We start from the raw sequence: 19,944 nt of genomic DNA, 5'->3' as shown, positions 1-19,944 counted from the left end.
TAGAGATGAGGTCCCACCAAGTTGCCCAGGCGGGTCTCGAACCTGCGGTCTCAGGCAATTCACTCACCTCAGCCTCCCAAAGGCACGGGATTACAGGCTGAGCCACCGAGCCTGGCTAGCTGAACAACTTTTAGATCTTATTCATCAGCCTGCTGAACTGCTCCTTTTTCAGAGACATGGATACTGTCCAAAAATGTCCTGATATCCTTGTTTTGTTCTTTTGTGGCTTGCTGAATCAAAGCAGCTGAATTTGAAACAAGCTCAATGTGGTTGCCTTCAAGGATTAACTCATCTTTCTGGGCATGAGATACCCCTGGCCTCGGGTGACCCCTTTGGATGTGCTTTTCACCCAGTAAATGTCAGATTTCTCCACAAGACCATTCTCTTGGATAGGGACATTGACAAAGAAGCAGGCATGCACAGCCATCATCTTACAGGGAAGCCCAGTGCAACGTCCTCATGCATGATCTGTCTGTGACTATAGATAGTTCTTTAGGACACGACAGCAGTCAGTTCCTTTCCACGTCCCCACCATTTGTCAACATGGAGCCTCTTCTTTTTCTTCCCAAGGGGTCTGAGTTCTACATGGATGTGACTGAAGTCCCTCCACAGGGTTCCTCCAGAGTCCTTCACATTAACTGTGTGTCCCTTCAGAGTGATGTCGGCATTTTCTGTAATGTCTACAGTCTGATTGCTGAGAATGGTCTTCATTCCTAAAGTAGATGGAACAAAAACAGCTCAGACCTTAATTCTCTTAGTGCGAGTAATGCATTTCCTTCTAGCTGACTGTTTTTATTTCTTTTCTCAGCCTCAGAGAATTTTTTTTTTTGAGTTGGAGTCTCACTCTGTAGCCCAGACTGGAGTGCAGTGGCCGCTCCCGGCCACCGCAGCCTCAACCTGCAGGGCTCTAGCGATCCTTCTGTCTCAGCCTTCCAAGTAGCTGGAACTATAGGCGCATGCTACCACGCCCGGCTAATTTTTTTTGATTTATTGTAGAGATGAGGTCTCGCCATGTTGCCCAGGCAGGTCTCGAACCCGCGGGCTCAGGCAATCCACTCACCTCAGCCACCCAAAGCGTGGGATTACAGGCTGAGCCACTGAGCCTGGCTTATCTCGGAGAATTTAATGGTCCAACCCTGACTGGGTTCATGTCACCCCCCAGGCAGTCCCCTTGGGACATTTTAAATGTCTCTAGTGGGGCTCTCCCTGTCGCTGCCACTTCTGGTCCTAGAAAAACGCTCACCTACTTTTGCATGGTCCCCTTTGGTGGGTGTGGAGTGAGTTCCCAAGCAGTATAGCTGCTCTTATGCTTCCTGCCTGCCTTATTACACAGCTTCCCACCTTGAGAGTCCTGAGACAGTGGTCCAACAGGTCCTCAAACTCCTGGGACACAAGCTCTCCAAGTGGTCTTCTTGCAGGTCTTTATACTGGACCCCATCAAACTCCCCACCACCCCAAACCAACTTTCTCCTAAGAAATTCTCTCTACTATCTAGCAGCAGCAGCCTTTTCTGTCTGTGTCAGGCTTTAGGTCACCACCATCCTCTCTGCAGGTCCTCTGTTAGTGGACTAGCACCTCCCTTATCACCTATTGCTTGGGCCCTTGACTGGGAAAAAGAGTTCATTTTCTCTACCTGTGACAGGGAATTCATTTATTACACAGTAAGTACCTGGGCCCTCCTTGATGTTATCAGTGCAGCTGCCCCCACCCTGCCTGAGTCTCAGAATGCCTGCACTCTATGGGTTAAATGTTGGGAATTTACTTGGACCGGGAGAAGCAAGATTTAAAAAAACCACAGCAGCGAAGTGCAGTAGCTCAAGCCTGTACCCAGCAGTTTGGGAGTTTGAGGTGGGAGGACTGCTTAAGCCCAAGAGTTTGAGACCAGCCTGGGCAACATAACAGGATGTCCTCTCCACAAAAAATTAACCAGGCATGGTGGCACGTGCCTGTAGTCCCAGCTACTTGGGAGGCTGAGGCAAAAGGATTGAGGTTGTAGTGAGCCCTGCTCGTGATTATGCTACTGCACTCCAGCCTGGGCTACAGAGTGGGACTCCAACTCAAAAAAAAAAAAAAAAAAAGATGGCCAGGTTTGTGACTCATGCCTTTAATCCTTAATTTGGGAGGCTGAGGTGGGAGGATTGCCTGAGACCAACCTGGGCAATATAGCGAGACCCCATTTCAACAACAACAACAACAATAAAATTTTAAAAACAAAAAAGAAGAAGAAGAAAGGAAAATCACAGCAAAACCCATTTTCTTTGGGAACAAAATTCACTTCCTTGGACTTTCCCAGACTCCAGAAGATACCCCTGAGTTGCCCTAAGGGGCTCAGATGTCATTCATACAAGCAGCCCCCTTCACAGGGCTCATCCTGAGCTAGACACATGAAGGGACTCTACAGCGGCTCCTCTCTTAGGCTTCCTCCACTGAGTTTAACGACTTTTATTTTGAATGACTCTATGCCAATTAAAAGTCCTGTCCAATATTTCTGGCCAATCTTGGCCACTGAGTGCCGGCCATTAAGGTTTAACTTTTATGGAAAGAAGAACTCTGAGGCCAGGTGAGCTTTAATTGCTCCTCTTTTGTTAGTTCCCAGTTTCATGTTATGCCAAGAAAGCATTAGCCTCATACTTAGTTTATACTAAAGAAGAATGAACAGGGCAAAGTTGCTCCTTTCCCCTTGTTTCTAAAATCGCCCTTTTCTTAATAGGTTAAACTTAACTTCTTATAAAACCTTAATAGTGAAACATCATGCTTGAGAGAGAGTCTCAGGTTCTTGGCACTGAGTTTTGCCAACATGTCACGGTTAGATTTTTCCTCTTACCTAGGTGTTCTTTCCCTTTCGGCAGGCATGTTTTCTGGTTTTTATAGCCAAATGGGATGAGCAGAGCAAAACAGCAAGAGGTATTCATGTAGTCAGGTTACATTAAATTTCTCTAACATACAGTTCCATTAGAGTTTTTTCTTTCTTACTTGCAGAATACTGTCGTGTATACACTAGGATTTCAGTCCTCTAAAGTAGGCCTGCTCACAAGAAATAGGAGATTAAAGAACCGATGTCTCTATAGAAAGAGAAATAACATGTCAATTGTGTTTATTTGTTGGGTTACATGATTTATGCTTTCTCATGCGAAGATGGAACAGAGGAAAGGGGGCACGTGACATTGTTTAGATAATCCCCAAAGAAAGTTGGAGTCCCTCCTTCAGGAAAAGGGTTGCCTTTCATTTAAAATATAAATGGTACTGACAGCTTATGGGGAAGGGAAAGATTTCTTATGTTCTAAGAAATGAATTCAAGATGCACTTAATTTAGTCTCCAGAGAAGGAGGATATTTAGCATTCTAAGAGAGAAAGGAAAAAAGTGGAGTCCCATAAAAGCAGGGAATTTAGGGCCCCTTTTATGAAACTTTATCTTCTCATACATATGAAAAGAACAAGCAATTTGAGTTTAAAGTATTCATTTTAAATTCTTCAGTTGCCCAACACACATTTCAACCTCACTCTACTTTTCTGTTTCTTTTTTTTTTTTTTCTTTTGAGTTGGAGTCTCACTCTGTGGCCCAGACTGGAGTGCAATGGCCACTGCAGCCTCGACCTGCTGGGCTCCAGCGATCCTTCCACCTCAGCCTTCCAAGTAGCCGGAATTACAGGCATGCACTGCCATGCCTGGCTGATTTTTTGATTTATTGTAGAGATGAGGTCTCGCTGCCCAGACCCGCGGGCTCAGGCAATCCACTCACCTCAGTCTCCCAAAGGTGCAGGATTACAGGCTGAGCCACTGAGCCTGGCACTTTTCTGTTTCTTAATTAATTCTCATCCCAGGTGGATGATTAAACAATAATGCTAAGAAAAAACTTATGAAAACTCTAACATGAGAAAAGAAAATATATTCATAAATTTTCCAAATAAACATTTGATCATCTTGCTGTTCTTTTGTTAGAAAACTAGGTGTTAAAGAAGGGCCAATTCTAGCCCCACTTAAACAATCCATGATTGTCAAGGCTACCAATTGATGAATATGATTATCATTAATAAGTGTCCAAAAACTTTTGTGTATTAAAAGACTAGTCTTGTGCTAGGCATTATATTCATTCTTTCTTTAAAATCATCATTGTTGCTTCATAGGAAGTTTGTTTTATAAGAGAAAATCCAGATATGAATGTGCAGCAAGAAAAAGAACTAAAAATGAAACTATGATTTATTGATTGTGCTTCAGAAGAGAAGACTCACAACACACACACACACACACACACACACCTCTTTGTTGATTAATGTTTCTGCAATAAACATGCTGTGAACGAGAATAAATGATGATATGACCTTCTAGGAAGGTACCTCATTATGTCGTCTATTGGGGGACAACTTGTCATCTTCAGCACCTGAAAAAGGGGAACCACATCCTGCCAACCCTGATGTAAGCCCTTCTGTTGTGGACAGTCTCCCTGCCCTGAACCAAAGGCTTTCAGTGCAGTCACAGAATGAGGCTATCAATTCACTGTGAAGCACGTGTCCCTTTTCTAGTAGGGAAGTTTAGAGTCCCTGAAACTTGACGTATGTTCATCTTGCAAGCAGAGCTTTGTTTACAACATTTAATGACAAAAGAGTCTTAGGTTAATGCCAAGAACCAGATTATTGCCTCTTAAAAAATTACCCTCCCAAAGGAGAAAGGTTCTTATTAAATGGGGAGGATTTCAAAGTCACTTTAGAATTGTACCTCTGGGTGTTATTTTTCAGGCATCATAAAGCATTTGAATTCAGCTGCATTTTGATCCAAGTAAAACACTTCCAAAGATAAGTAAGGTTTGTTTCCTGAGTTAAGGATTTTTAAGTGTCAGATGCAGGACAATAAAAGGCTATTTCTAGGAGCATATAAACTGGAACAATGACAAACAAATTTCAAGACTGTTGAGAGATTGAAAAACCTAACAGAACATCGCGCATTTAACACATTCTTGATGGACTTCAGACTTCTGGCTGCTTCTGAACTATTTCCCATGAAGCACAGTATCATATATCAGTGTCAAAACGTACTTTAGCTGATACTTTCCACAGCCCTCAGACGGGTCCTCAAATACACAGCATACAGTGACAGAGGACGCCATTTCACTTGTGTGAATGACCTCACCAATGCCAGTTGTGCAAATGCATTCATTCATTTGTTCGCTCAAGAAACATGTTGCAGCCCCTTGTCTCTAGTAATGGTTCCTAGTCCCAGTTAACAGTTAACCACTGGAATCACTTGGGCCCTTCCCTGGCTACTGATTTGGTGGGTGTGGAGTGGGGCCTGTGCAGCGCAGTTTTTAAATGGTCCACAGCCAGAGTTGGAACCACTCCTTTGGTATTTCATGATCCCACTGATGAGAGGAGGTTCACATGCAATGGGAGACCACCCTGATTCTCTAAAGACTCAAGCTACCTCTTCATCTCTGCTTTCTACTCTGCTCCTTTCTTCTGAGTTCCCAGGCCTTCCTATTAAGGCTGCAGCCAGTGGTGGAGAAAGGCAAGAGGAAGGAGAAGAAGGTTTACAGATGAAAGTGTGATTCCCTCTCCTTCACCATTTTACTGCTGCTTCGAATCCAGCTTCTGGTAATGGTGAAATACCTTATGCCAGACTCTCTCTCCTGCCAGTAACAATTATAAACTCCAGATAAAATATAAAAACCAGTTGTCTGAAGGCACTGGAGAATGAACAAAAGCAGGCAGAAACTGGGACTATTTAAACTTTGAAAGGAGGAAGATGCACCTGGGTTATCTGGGGCACTTCCCAATGCCACATGCATAGAGGATACACTCAAGCAAAAAGGGTGGTCTTCCTGGGCTTGAAGTCAGAATAAGCACTTAGTGCTCTCAGAAAGGCTGAAGATTGAGCAGGGGAATCCCATACAGATGCGGGGGGGTCCCAATATCTGCAAATACTCTTCAGTCCTGAGCTTGCCTCTGAAAAGCACACGTGCTGGGTAAAAATCCAAGGAACTACATGGAAGCCAACAGCTGGAAGCCTGGAAGAACTGAGTGGAGACTGTAACAGTTGCCTAATACCAGAAGGACAGAGTTTAGGATCCTCATCCCTCTAGTTCAGAAGGGTTGGTAGACAATTTGAGCATTCCACTGAAACCTTGGAGGGCCGCATCCAAAGGCTAAGGACGATGTTTATTAATCCTGATTCTATTAAGATTCAGGTTGATCCTTACAGACTCCTGTCTGGGCTGGGCTCGGTGGCTCAGCCTGTAATCCTGCGCCTTGGGAGGTCAAGGTGAGTGAATTGCCTGAGACTGCGGGTTCGAGACCTGCCTGGGCAACTTGGTGAGACCTCATCTCTACAATAAATCAAAAAATTAGCTGGGCGTGGTAGTGCGTGCCTGTAGTTCCAGCTACTTGGAAGGCTGAGGCAGAAGGATCGCCGGAGCCTAGCAGGTGGAGGCTGCGGTGGCTGGGAGTGGCCACTGCACTCCAGTCTGGGTGACAGAATGAGACTCCAACTCAAAACAAAACAAAACAAAACAAAAAAAACCAAAACCAAAACAGACTCCTGTCTGAATTACCCAAGATTTATTCAAACCTAAGGAGCTCCCAGGAACCAGTCCCATTCTGTTGTTGCTGTGGTTTTAAGAAAAAGGGCTACTTTAACTTGTGCCAACTCTTGTAAAGCTCACATTCCTGATTAAAACACCTAGAGCGATTAGAAACTCAGAGCAATCAATAGAATGATGGGTCTTAGAGTCCTACTGTTTCCTACCCGAATACTATCGTGTCTCCCATTCCCTTCATGAGTAAATGTTTATGGCAGTGGATAGATGTGCAGCTCTCTTTAGTAGCCACAGTAGTTAAGGAGAAGCAGTGCTTGCTTTCTTCATGCAGGAAAATCATGGGACTGAAGGACTTACAGAATAGAATCACCCTCATATTATTCTCAATGTCCAAATAAAAGGCCTAAAGGATTCAATTATTCCATGAGGATCTACCTTTATACATACAGGTTGATAATTTATTGCTGTGTTCTCCTGCTTTAAGACTTGAAATGTATCTTAATAAAATTGGCAGAAAAAAGACAAAGTGTCAACTGAAAAATTATAACTCTACCTAATTTTGGTCTATATAACTGAAAATGTATAACATCATAATTATAAAATAACTACAAAATTCGAAACTACATAATTTTGGTCATGATTGTTCTGCAGGCAGACACTCTGCTATCCTTCAGAATAAAAATTATTCTTCCTTACTCAAGCCCCCAAACTCAAAGTCAACTAAGATTTTTAGGACTGCCCTCACAAGAACTTACTAAGACATGAATACAGACACATGGGCTGCAAAGGTAGAAAAAGTCTTCCCCCTCGAAGGCCTTCCACAGCAACTCTACACTTGGAATATTCCTAATTGTGCCAAACCCATCTCTCCGATTGTTGAGAAGACAAAGCCATCTAGTAGGAGTGTTAATTCTGCAGAGAGAAGCTTCACACCAGAAGCTTGTTACATCTCTGAACAAATCTCTTGGTTTGGTGGCTACAACACACTCTCCCTGCCTGCATAGGGGAGGCAGCATATCACTGGGCAAAGCCTCTGCACCAGGCTGACTAGTGCTCACTTCCGCACTAACTCTTTATATTCCACATGCTGTGCAATCCCTGAGACTTCTGGGTAACACTCAGCATTTCTCTGTCAGCTGCCTTACTGACGGTGAAATCCTACTGCCCACTGAACAATTTTACATTATTCAAATTTTAATCCCACCGTTCACTCCCTCTTCTAGATAAAGAGAATCCATGACTGTTTAGTGGTTGGTACCTTGGGAATTAAGAATGCCCAGCTCCTACTAAAGCTAAGTTATGCCTACCCTATTACCCAGAAATGCATCCAAGAGAAATCAGTCCATCTGCCCACAAAATGAATGGACAATATTCATAGCAGTTTGTTCATAACAAAGAGTGGTTAAGACCCTACATGTCCATCAACAGTAGAATGAATAAATGAATTGTGGTATATTTACACAATGTATTGCCACACAGCAATAAAAAATAACAATTTTTTTCTGATACATGTATGAATCTCACAGACATTACATTACAAAAGAAACTCGAAAGAAAGACCATGATTCCACCTACATGAAATTCAAAAATAAACAAAATTAACTGGTGGTGATGGAAGTCAGAATGGGGGTTGCTTCTAGGAGAGGAGGGGGATGGGTTGACTAAAAAGGGGGCACAAAGGGACCTTCTAAATGTGGGGAAGTGTTCTATTTCTATCTAGGGGTAGTCACATAGGTATGTATACACGTATGAAAATTCATTGAGCTCTCCACTTGATTAGTACTTTATTATATAAGTTATATACTTCAGTAAAAAATAAAAACTGGCCAGGCACGGTGGCTCAAGCCTGCATTCCCATCACTTTGAGAGGATTGCCTGAGCCCACAGGTTTGAGAACAGCCTGGGCAATTTGTCAAGACTTTATCTCTACAATAAATCAAAAAATTAGCCGGGCATGGTAGCATGCACCTGTAGTTCCAGCTACTTGGACAGCTGAGGCAGAAGGATCGCCTGAGCCCAGCAAGTCAACACTGGGGTGGACATGAACGTGCCACTGTACTCCAGCCTGGACAACAAAGTGAGATGCCAACCAGAGAAAAAAAAAAAAAAGTGAAAACTAAACACAAGAATGCCCAGGTCAAATCTTAGTCAATCCTGACTTAATACTACTCGTACATGATTCTCATCTCAAAAATAACAAAGGCATTTTCTGTTCAGGACATACTGTCACCACAGAACAAAGCTGCTTCTGTGGCCTAACGTTCCATTTGCCCAAGTGGATGAACTTGAACTCTTGACTTGATCTTGAACTCTGGCAAAAAAAAATGATAAACATTAGATGTGCATTTGGAATTGTTCATAACTTTGGGATGCTATAGAAACAAAGGGGATTGTTTACTTCTTAAGGTACCCTCATCAAAAATGGTAAAGATATTAACAATTTATTAAAAGCTACTCAATTTTAAAAATACACATCAATTGAGGTAGAAGCTCACAGACAAAACACTACACTGAAAACCAACAGCAGCCGGGCCCAGTGGCTCAGCCTGTAATTCCAGCATTTTGGGAGGCTGAGGCTAGTGGACTGCCTGAGTCGCGGGTTCAAGACCAGCCCGGGCAACTTGGCAGGACCTCGTCTCTACAAAAATCAAAAAATGAGCTGGGCATGGTAGTTATGTAGTTCTGACTACTTGGAAGGTTGAGGCAGAAGGATTGCTGGAGCGCAGCAGGTCAACGCTGGGGTGGCCATGAGTGTGCCACTGCACTCCAGCCTGGGCGACAGAGTGAGACTTCAACTCAGAAAAAAAAAAGAAAACCAGCACAATGCCCTTGCTAACTCACATGCTCAACAAGTAGCTTTTATTATCCCAACTATAAAGAATTCCATCAAATTGACATCTCTCCCTACTTGTAAGGAAGATTGGTTCAGTTTAGAGAGGCTACCACTGACGCATAACAATCAATCCAACCCTTGGCAAAACAATACTGGCAACTATAGGGAGGCTTTCTTCATAAATATGAGTGCCAGCAATCTCTGACAGCTGCCCAGGGGTGCCACAGTCCATTCAGTGGATGCTGGTTAAACTGACCCAAGCTCTTTTGCATCATGAAAGAATCAAACTATATTCCACAGTAACTAAATAATGGAAAAAATTCCAAATTTGATCAAGAAATGGTAGAATCATATCTCACCTATAATTAACATGACAGAGTATACCTGGGAAAGTAAAACAAAATACAGAAATTCCTCAAGACCCTTTGAATATTTACAAATGGGTCTTATACAACTATCCAGGTATTTAGGCTATAAATGTATTAGTAATAGTCTATAAGTTATCAGGATGGATAGAGCACATTCCTTCAGGAAAAGCCACAGATGTTTCAAAAGGAACATATTGCTAGATTTTGAATTCCCAACATAGGGAATTCCTATTTTCCTAACTCATGGTTGCAGAACTAATTTCACTGTAACAGTCATATAGGAACTCTGCAGGATTTCTTTCCTAACATGAAAACTTTACTCTCCATTTAGGAGAGATAAAAACAAACAAACAAACAAAACAAATGGAGACACAGGCAAAAACTGTCCCAATCGGGTTGGCAAACTACAGCCCATGGGTGAAATCTGGCCTGCAGTCTGTTTAATATGATCCATGGGCCAAAAACGATTTCTTACATATTTTAAAAATTTGTAGAAAAAACAAAGAAGAATATGGAATATGTGACAGAGACTATATGTGGTCTGCAAAGTCAAGAATATTTACTATCTGGTCCTTTACTGAGAAAATTAAATTTGCTAACTCCAGGTCTAAAGCATCAAAATCCATTATCTGTCTTAGCCTAGGGTTCTGCCAGCAGTGTTATGGCTACATGACCTCCTCATCAGAGCTCAAACAGATTTTCTCCCTAGGATGTCATTTACAGAATGCCCCATGTGATTAGGAATAACTCTACCAACAACAATATTTTGTCACAGGCAGATGTAGCTAACTCTTGTTACAAGCTAATCTAGTATATGGCTTTATGTTCAATCTGTGCAAGCCATCTTTCCAAAGAAGACATTGCCAAGCCTCTACATGACTTCTAGCTCAGTAAGTCCACTAGAAATCAGTGTGTGCTAAATTGCAAAAATGGCCATAAATCCTTCCTATCCCATATGCATACTCCCTTGCATGTGGCTTTACAGATCTTTCCATCAAGAGACAGAGTCTAATTCTCTACTCTTTGAATCTGGGATTGGACATGTGACTTGCTTTGAGTAAGAAGGCAGTACCAGCATGACCCAAGCAGAGACTCGAAAACTGACCTCTCTGGCTGCTCGTAGGAACCCTCAAATCAACATCACATGAATGAGCTTGGGCTAGCCCACTGGAGAATAAGAGACACTTTACCTGGTTCTTCACTGTCCTGCCAACAGCCAGCAACCGCCAGACACGTGAATGAGGCTACTGGTGATTAACTGTAAATGCACGTGTGAGGCTAGACACGTGGAGTAGAGCAAAGCCGTCCTAATTGAACCCTGCCCAAAGTGTTCACCCACAGAAGCATGAGTAAATTACATGGTTGTTTTAAGCTACCTAGTTTGGGGTGGTTTTGTTCTACAGAAAATGCTCATTGATACAGACATAAAAATGACTTAGTATATTACCAGAAGGAGTCATTTCAGGTACTGTTGACAACAGCTACAGTTTTCCCACAGTTTCATGTGTCATCATGAAAATGAATCTCCATCTCAGACCAATCGACTTCCACTCTCCTGAGTGGCCACATGTTGAGTCTCAGTAAAAAGGTTCTAGAAGCTGATGGCTTCAAGGCACAAGGTGTACCTGAGACCATCAGATCAGACAACTTGGTAAGGCAAATTCCGCCCAAGACAATGAAACAAAAACAGAACTTTTTGTTATGCCCAATCAAAAGGACCAACTTCCTTGATTGTTAATGCGCAACTACAGGCTATAGCTTTCCTTCTCTATGACTCTATTTTTCTTCATTTCTCCCCCCCCACCCCCCTTTTTGGGAAACAAAATACGTTTCCTCTCCCTTGTTTTCAAGAACGAGAGACCACAGCTTCATCTGCTAACCTGACCTCTTGCTGGGCCTGCTATCCATTTCCAACTCCAGGCATCACTCAAATCCTGGGAATACCTCTGCTTAATGCTAGCAAACCCCATCAAGCATATGATATGAGCATTTCCTATCTACTTAAGAACATAGAACAAATATCTCTAGACTCAGACACTCAGGCTGGTAAAGTCTACTCAGTGACCTTTTAAAATTATCCTGGGTACCTATAGTAATTTCATAAACCATCCAACTATTGGGAAATATGAATAGAGGAAATAAAAATACTTACCAAGCAGTCCCATACAACAGTCCTGATGGCAGAAGTACCTCTTATATTTCAACTAACATATTTACTGATAATGTAACACCCTGTAAAAAATAGAAAACTGTACATGATCAGACAAAGCAGGATGCCAAATGTTGAGTGAAACAGTCATCACTGTTTGTCATCATAATTCAGGGGAAAAGACATATACTTTCAACTCTTTCCATATATATCATATTAATTGAGCTGCACCAGGCCTGTTCTTTATCTGTGACCTCTATGTACACTGAGAACTATTCCTGGGACTCTTTACCAGCTCCTTTGAAGATTTTAATTCCTGTTCACTCTCACCATCTGGGTCTCTTCAGAGGTCTCAGAGGAGCGACCTCCCAGAAGTTAGAAAAGTCTACTGATTTGCTTGAGGGTTTATAACCTTGGTTAGGGGTCCCTAAATTTGAGAGATGTATCCATAACTTATCCCTCGCTATGACTAAAATTATAAATGTAACCATTCACACTATAAAGGCCCAGAAAGAGAACTTTGAGTCACTTTCGGTCTTGGTAATTAATGGACCATCACATAGTTTTACAGTATTTACTGGCCTCCTAGGGGGCATCTGTACTCTGGCTAATATTTTCTATTGTTCCTGGAGAATAAGAGACACATGACCCAGTTCTCCACTGTCCTGCCAACAGCCAGCAACTGGCAGACATGTGAATGAGGCTATTGGTGATTAACTTAGTTGTAAATGCACATGTGAGGCTAGACACGTGGAGTAGAGCAAAGCTGTCCTAGTTGAGCCCTTTCATCAGGACAAGATGAAAAAAATCTTGGAAAAAATAAAGACAGGCTGATTACTCTCAAAAGTTTGATAGTCTGAGACTTGGAATCTATTTTCCTATTCTCCTGGTTAAGTCAAATTTTAAAACTTCGTGAAATTTCCTATAATGATGGGACTTCTCACTATAACATAATAATTCTGTTTGATTTGAATTATAACACTATAATTCTGTTTGATTTTCCCTAATGCATTTTTAATAGAGTCTAAAACTACTGTGCAACTGATGTTGGTGATCAAATGATGATCCTATACTAGGAAGAGACAAAATTTATTGTGGTCCAGAGAGGCAGATGACCAAAAATGGGAATGACAAATCCTAACATTCGGCCCAGCCTGCCCCTGGGGATACATATCACACTGTATGACCAATGCCCTTCATACACAATTTTTGTTAAAATACACATACAGATATATGATAGATAAGAATACTTCAGTGAGTTTTCTCAGTCACAGCACAGAAACATTAAGGATTTTACTCTCCACAACTGTTCAAGTTACTAATTTCTAAGGAAATGCTATAGCATCAAGGTATCCTTTTTTTTTTTTTTGGAGTTGGAGTCTCACTCTGTCGGGCTGGAGTGTAATTCGCGGTTCACCACAGCCTCAACCTCCTGAGCTCAGGTGATCCCTCTGCCTCAGCCACCTGAGTAGCCGGGACTATAGGCACATACCACCATGCCTGGATAATTGTTTTCTATTTTAAGAGACAAGGTCTTGCTATGTTGCCTACGCTAATCTTGAACTCCTGGATGTAAGCATCCTCCCACCTCAACTTCCCAAAATGCTGGGATTACAGGTGTGAGCTACAGCACCTGGCTAGCGCATCTTTCAAAAGACAAAACATCTCAACTAATAGAATTATTTTAGAGGGTGGTAATCCACTATGAACTTAAAAAGTGCTAAAAGTGCTATTTTATTTAGAAAAATGTTCTGAGTTGTTAATTAAAAAAGAGATCTAAAGATATGTTTAGCATTTAAAAAGAAAAATTATTAAGAAACCAGAAATATGTGATAGTATAATATACTGAAGTAATCTTCTGAAGATAAAATGGTTATTCAAGATTATAATAAAGTATACAAAGAGAAAATTTATTTTAGAATTTAAACCAAAGGAACATTTTAAATACACATTACCCTGGTGTTAAGGCATATTAGATTAGTAAGATCAGTAACCTTCATCTTCGTTGAGTCTAGCTCTTAATAGCATGTCTTACAGTGTATTCCAGAAGTTGGAAATTATAAAATTAAATATAAAAAGCAGTTTTAAAAGTTTATAAAATTTTTTAAAGTGCCCTTCAATTAATTTCACACACATAGTCTTATTCCAGAAGAACCTTAGGTAGGTGGCAGAAGAATATGTATAGGAGTAACCCTGACAGAAATAATCCTAGAAAACAAAAGCTGATGAAAAGACACATTTTTTTTTTAAAGAAAAGCTCAAGTGCACAAGGAGAATAAATCAAAAATTATACTTGCTCCCCTAAAGTTAGCAAAGGCAGGCTTCCTAGGTTACAGGGAAAAAACTACCAACACCTTTAAATAAAAAATGCTTTTGCTAAAATAAAATCTTGCTAACATTATTCCCAAGTAGAAAAAACTTTGAAAACCAGAAACCAAGGCGGCAAGGGCCAGGGGTGGGGATTTTTTGTTTTTGTTTTGAGTCAGAGACTTACTCTCTTGCCCAGGCTGAAGGGCAGTGGCACAATCACAGCTCACTGCAGTCTCAACCTACCGGGCTTAAGCAATCTTCCCGCCTCAGCCTCTCAAGTAGCTGGGATTACAGGTGTACACTACCACACCCTGCTATTTTATTTATTTTTTTATAGAGACAGGGTCTCACTATGTTGTCTCACTATGTTGCCTAGGCTGGTCTCGAGCAATCCTGCGGGCTCAGCCTCCCAGAGTGCTGGCATTACAGGCGTGAGCCACCGAGCCTGGCCTGGGGATGGAGAGGGATTCATGATTAAAATGAAGCAGCACTTAGAAATCTGTCCCCAACTTTCATCTTATCCAGAGACTTGTAGATGAACATCAAAACAAATTAAAATCCACAGAGCAGCATTTTTCTTCCACTTGCTTAAAGGAATCTATTATAGGGAGGATTGTTCAAAGGGCCATAGCAAAGAAAATAGATCTAAACCAGGCTCGGTGGCTCAGCCTGTAATCCCGCGCCTTTGGGAGGCTGAGGTGAGTGGATTGACTGAGCCTGCGGGTTCGAGACCCACCTGGGCAACTTGGCGAGACCTCATCTCTACAATAAATCAAAAATTAGCCGGGTGTGGTAGCACATGCCTGTAGTTCCAGCTACTTGGAAGACTGAAGCAGAAGGATTGCCGGAGCCCAGCAGGACGAGGCTGCGGTGGCCAGGGGCGGCCACTGCACTCTAGTCTGGACGACAGAGTGAGATTCCAACTCAAAAAAAAAAAAAAAGAAAAGAAAAGAAAATAGGTTCTAAAGTGAAACTTAAAGAACTTCAGTCACCAAATACATGAGGGAAGCTGTGACATGAGAGGAAATGTATGAGAAAGGCTCACACGTTTCTGAGCTTCCCTAGGTTCCTGTGGCCTCTATCTTCAGTGAGAAAAATCCTCAGGCAACTGACCCTACCAGACGCTTAAGGAATTCTAACTTGCTCTTCAGTAAATCCCAAACCTGAGAGCACATTAAAATCTCCGGAGGTCTTTTTTCTTGTTTAATACCAATGCCTGGACCCTACCCAAGATCAATTAAATCAGAATTTCTGGGATGGGGCCCAGCCTCTAGTATTTTTAAAGCTCCCAGAGGTTCTAATGTGCAGCCAGGGGTGAGACCCACTAGGTAACCTAGGAAAATGCTGAGAAAAGTCAAGGATGACTGTAATTACTGTGTGTTTGAACTTCAGTTGTGACCGAATATAATTTTTCAAGGGGATATACTTTTCCTAATGCTAGGCTATCTTTTTTGTCATGTGCTTACCCTCTAGTATACGACACTGAGTCCCTCAAGAAAATAAAGACACCATTTATTGAGCACTTACCTGGTGCCAAGCACTGGGCTGGAAACAACCCCACTCCCACCCATCCACCCACCATCACTAATGTCCATTCTTCTGCAAAACAAGTAGGTAAATCCATTCATACAGGACACCTGACAAGGAGGAGCTTATTCGTCCCCATCACGGTACAAGTAAGTGCAGAAATCGGAATTAGAGTCTACATGTGTCTGATTATAAAGTGATGCTTTTCATTTTATGTATTTATGTTTGAAAGGTAATAGAGTTACATGTTTCACATGTTTATACAGTATAAACATTTATAAGGTATACATAAGGCATATGAAAAATCAACCTCACTCATAATTTTTTCTTGTCACAACTGACGTTCAAATGCAAAGCAACTACAGTCATTTGGCATAGCCTCTTCCATCTCCTAGCCACCAATTCCCTCCCTAGACACAAAGTTCTCCGTTTCTTGTTTATTTAATCGTATACAAACAAATCACGTAAGGGTTTGTGTACACACAATATATTTGGGTTCCTCCCCACCCATTTTAAACAATGGTAACATAGTTCATGCACTATTTTGCACATGGCTCCTTTCACTTTAAAAGTGTATCCTGGGCTGGGCTCAGTGGTTCAACCTATAATCCCAGCACTTTGGGAGGCTGAGGCAATTAGACTGCCTGAACCTGCGGGTTAGAGACCAGTCCAGGCAACTTGGTGATACCTCATCTCTACAACAAATAAATAAATAATTAGCAGGGCATGTTAGTTCGCGGCTGTAGTTCCAGCTACTTGGAAGGCTGAGGTGGAAGGATCACCAGCGCCCAGTAGGTCAACGCTGGGGTAGTCATGAGCATGCCACTGCACTCCAGCCTGGGCGACAGAGTGAGACTCCAACTCAAAACAAAATAAAAACAAAAAATAAAAGTGTATCTCAGAGGTAATTTTATATCAGTACATAAATGCTTAAAATTCTTTTTTGTATCGCATAGTATTTCGTTGAACAGATGTACTATCATGTTTTCAACCAGTCCCGCATTGACAGGCTAATTATTTGCTGTTGTGAAAAATACTGACACAAATACTCTGAGCTACATAATTTCATATGTATATACAGATCATATACATATGAATAATTAGATGCCAAAAGTCAGGCCCTTCCCACTATCCCATGCTACCTCAGGCTTCTAAGAAACAACTCACAACCAGACTTACAATGATTTCTATGTATTTTATTTAAAAATCTTACCTAAATACCCAAATTACATTTTCATGTCAATAAAAACTTATGATTTTTCAAAATATGCCCAAAGACCAAAATAGTCTGAGACATGGTTTTAAGCCAAAATAAAATACTTCAAAACCAGTGGCATAAACACTGTGCTGGCTCTCACTCAGAAGGTGTCTGTCCCTGAGGACTCCGTGTCCCCCTGCACCATGCCCATGTTCAGAGGCTGAGAGCAATCCTCACGGTTCATTGAGGGTAGCATCACGGACATCTTGGCAGGTGGCATCTGCAAAGTGACATGTGTTGCTGCTTTCCCACCTGCAAAGAGAAGAAATTCATTCAGCTAAACAAGCAGATCCTGAGTATTGATGTGCTTTATTTACACTTTCCTAAAGAATGCCGGCCAGGGGGTCGAAATGAGAATTGCAAATGAAGGAATCTCTTTTCTCAAGGTGCCCACAACTGTCAGAAAGATGAAATACACCCATTCTCCTTCCCACTCTCACTCCCAATCAGGTAGAGACACCGTTCTGACAATATACAAGGGCCAAGGGTTGTGGTACACATGACAAATACTAGGCTAAGATGGAGCAGGGTTAAGAGACTCCTCTGAAATCTAGACTCCTCTGGCTGTGTGACTTTGAACAAGTCATTTTACACGCAAAAGTTCAATGTGTCCATATGTTAAGTGGGATAATAGTACCTACCTTGCACTGCATAGTAAGAATAAAATAGTATCAGTTGGGGCCGGGCTTGATGGCTCAGCCTGTAATCACAGCACTTTGGGAGGCCAAGGCAAGTAGATTGCCCGGGCCTGTGGGTTCGAGACTAGTCCAGGCAACTTAGCAAGACCTCATCTTTACACTTAATAAAAAATTAGCCAGGCGTGGTAGTGCATGCCTGTAGTTCCAGCTACTTGGAAGGCTGAGGTGGAAGGATCGCTAGAGCCTGACAGGTTTATGCTGGGGTGGCCATGAATGTGCCACTGCACTCCAGCCTGGGCAAAAAAGTGAGACTCTAACTCAAAAAAAAAAAAAAAAAAGAAAGGCTGAAACGGAAGGATCACCTGAGCCCAGCAGGCTGAGCAGCGTGGGTGACCTCCAACTCAAAAATAATAATAATAACAATATCAGTCAAGAGCTCAACAACAGAGCTTAGCACTTAGGAAGGGCTCAAAAACGAAGAGGTCCCATATTCACTAAAAGATGGCTACTATTACCATGAAGTAAATAGTTAGAAGTCCAATAAAACACTGTAAAAGTCCTGAATTAAGGATTTGCTGCTGGTTACAGAAAGAACATTATTTATTTTTTTAAGGAGGTAAGATCTGAGCCATGCAAGAAGCATATGAAGTCAAAAGTTGCCAAGGCATTTTGGTCTTCCTCCTACTCCTAAAAAACGGCCCCTCAGCTGGCGTGGTGGCTCATGCCAGCAATCCCAACACTTTGGGAGGTGGAGGCGAGAGGATCATTGAGCTCAGGATCGAAAACAGCCTGAGTAACATGGCAAGGTCTTGTCTCTACAATAAATAAAAAAATTAGCCAGGTGTGGTGACATGTGCCTGAGGTTCCAACTACTTGGAAGCCTGAGGTGGAAGGATTACCTGAGGCCAGCAGGTCCAGGTCAAGGCTGTGGTGGCCGTGAGCATGCCATTGCACTCCAGCCTGGGCAACAGAGTGAGACTCCGACTCAAAAAAAAAAATTGCAGCTCAATCAGGGTCATATAATTAATAATCATCTACTGAGTGCTTATGGGTGCTATGCGATTAGGTTCACAGAAGTGATAAAAGAGAAGTGACATCAGAGGAAAGCCATACTGAAGTAGTCATTCAAGTATTATTGACATTTGACTTTGGAAAACATTTATCTCTATAAAATAGACTCTTCTTCATTATTTCTACATTTAATCAAATAAAGAATAAATTTCAACTCCACGGATTTAAGGCTGTATTACATTGTCTAATATCAAGTGGGCTGGGAGCAGGGAGGAGGAAGTTTGACATAAAGAATTCATTAATATGTTAAAATATATGTGTATCTATCTGCTTATACTCTAATTTACTCCCCTAAGGCACATTGCCTGAGAATATAAAGAATGTCAACTTGGTATTATTTAAAACCACAAAAATATCTTCATTTTAAATTTCAGGGATTTACCATAGGTACAATAATAAACACCTTCAAAATAAACTATCTTAAACAATCTTAAAGACATCTTTCAGTCAAGAATAACAGTAGTTTTTCTAAAATCCCTTAATGTTTTTCAAGTCGTTTCCACAGTAATAAAGGAGAATTTTCCATTACATTTTTATAGGGGCCACAGTAAAAGTAGACAGTTCTGGAGATGTCAATGATGACTCAATCACAGCTGTCCAAGATGATCAGAATACTAATAAAAAGCAAATTCCTTTCATTTTAGGAAGTCTAACAAAGACTATTTTAAATACTCTTCTGCCTCTTTTTGTTACTTGTATCAATTTTGTTTTCTTATAAAAAGGGAAAAGGGAGATAAGATTTGACTTCATTATAGCAACATCATAAACTATAATACCTTAGCATTTAAGAAGACACTAAGTTTTACATCAATTTAAATGGAATAGGCCTGGCACATTGGCTCAGGCCTGTGATCCTAGCACTTTGGGAGGCTGAGGCGAGAGGATTGCAGGAACTCAGGGGTTCCAAGACTAACCCGGGGAACTTGATGAGACCTTGTCTTTACAATAAAGCAAAACATAAGCTGCGTGTGGTAGCGCGTGCCTGTAGTTCTGGCTCCTTGAAAGGCTGAGGCAGAAGGATTGCCTAAGCCCTGTAGGTCGAGGCTGTGGTGGCCGTGAACATGTCACTGCACTCCAGCCTGGGCAACAGAGTGAGACTCCAACTCAAAAAAAAAAAAATAAATATTTTAAATAGAAAGATTTTGAAATTTAGCTTTATCAGAATATAATAAAAACTACAATTAACAAATACCAACAACTACACTTTAAAAAATTTTTTTTTTTTTTTGAGTTGGAGTCTCACTCTGTCACCCAGACTGGAGTG

The 19,944-nt window shown here is 41.5% G+C and overlaps 1 protein-coding gene and 1 pseudogene across 1 annotated transcript in view; both read right to left on the bottom strand.

Annotated features, from left to right (window-relative positions):
* Positions 1–131: 131 nt before the first annotated feature.
* On the bottom strand, positions 132–711 carry LOC103259033 (annotated as a pseudogene).
* Positions 712–17,071: 16,360 nt separating this feature from the next.
* Positions 17,072–19,944, bottom strand: part of KIAA0586 (KIAA0586 ortholog) — a 110,441-nt gene continuing 107,568 nt past the window's right edge. Inside the window, exon 32 of the mRNA XM_008056687.2 lies at positions 17,072–17,223. Within this exon, the coding sequence (XP_008054878.1) occupies positions 17,072–17,223 (152 nt within the window). The remainder of the gene's footprint in view (positions 17,224–19,944) is intronic.

Source organism: Carlito syrichta, unplaced genomic scaffold (genome assembly GCF_000164805.1).
Source record: "Carlito syrichta isolate Samal-C Ts95f unplaced genomic scaffold, Tarsius_syrichta-2.0.1 Scaffold302449, whole genome shotgun sequence".
Lineage (NCBI taxonomy): Eukaryota > Metazoa > Chordata > Mammalia > Primates > Tarsiidae > Carlito > Carlito syrichta.
This window is presented reverse-complemented; position numbering and strand designations above follow the sequence as displayed.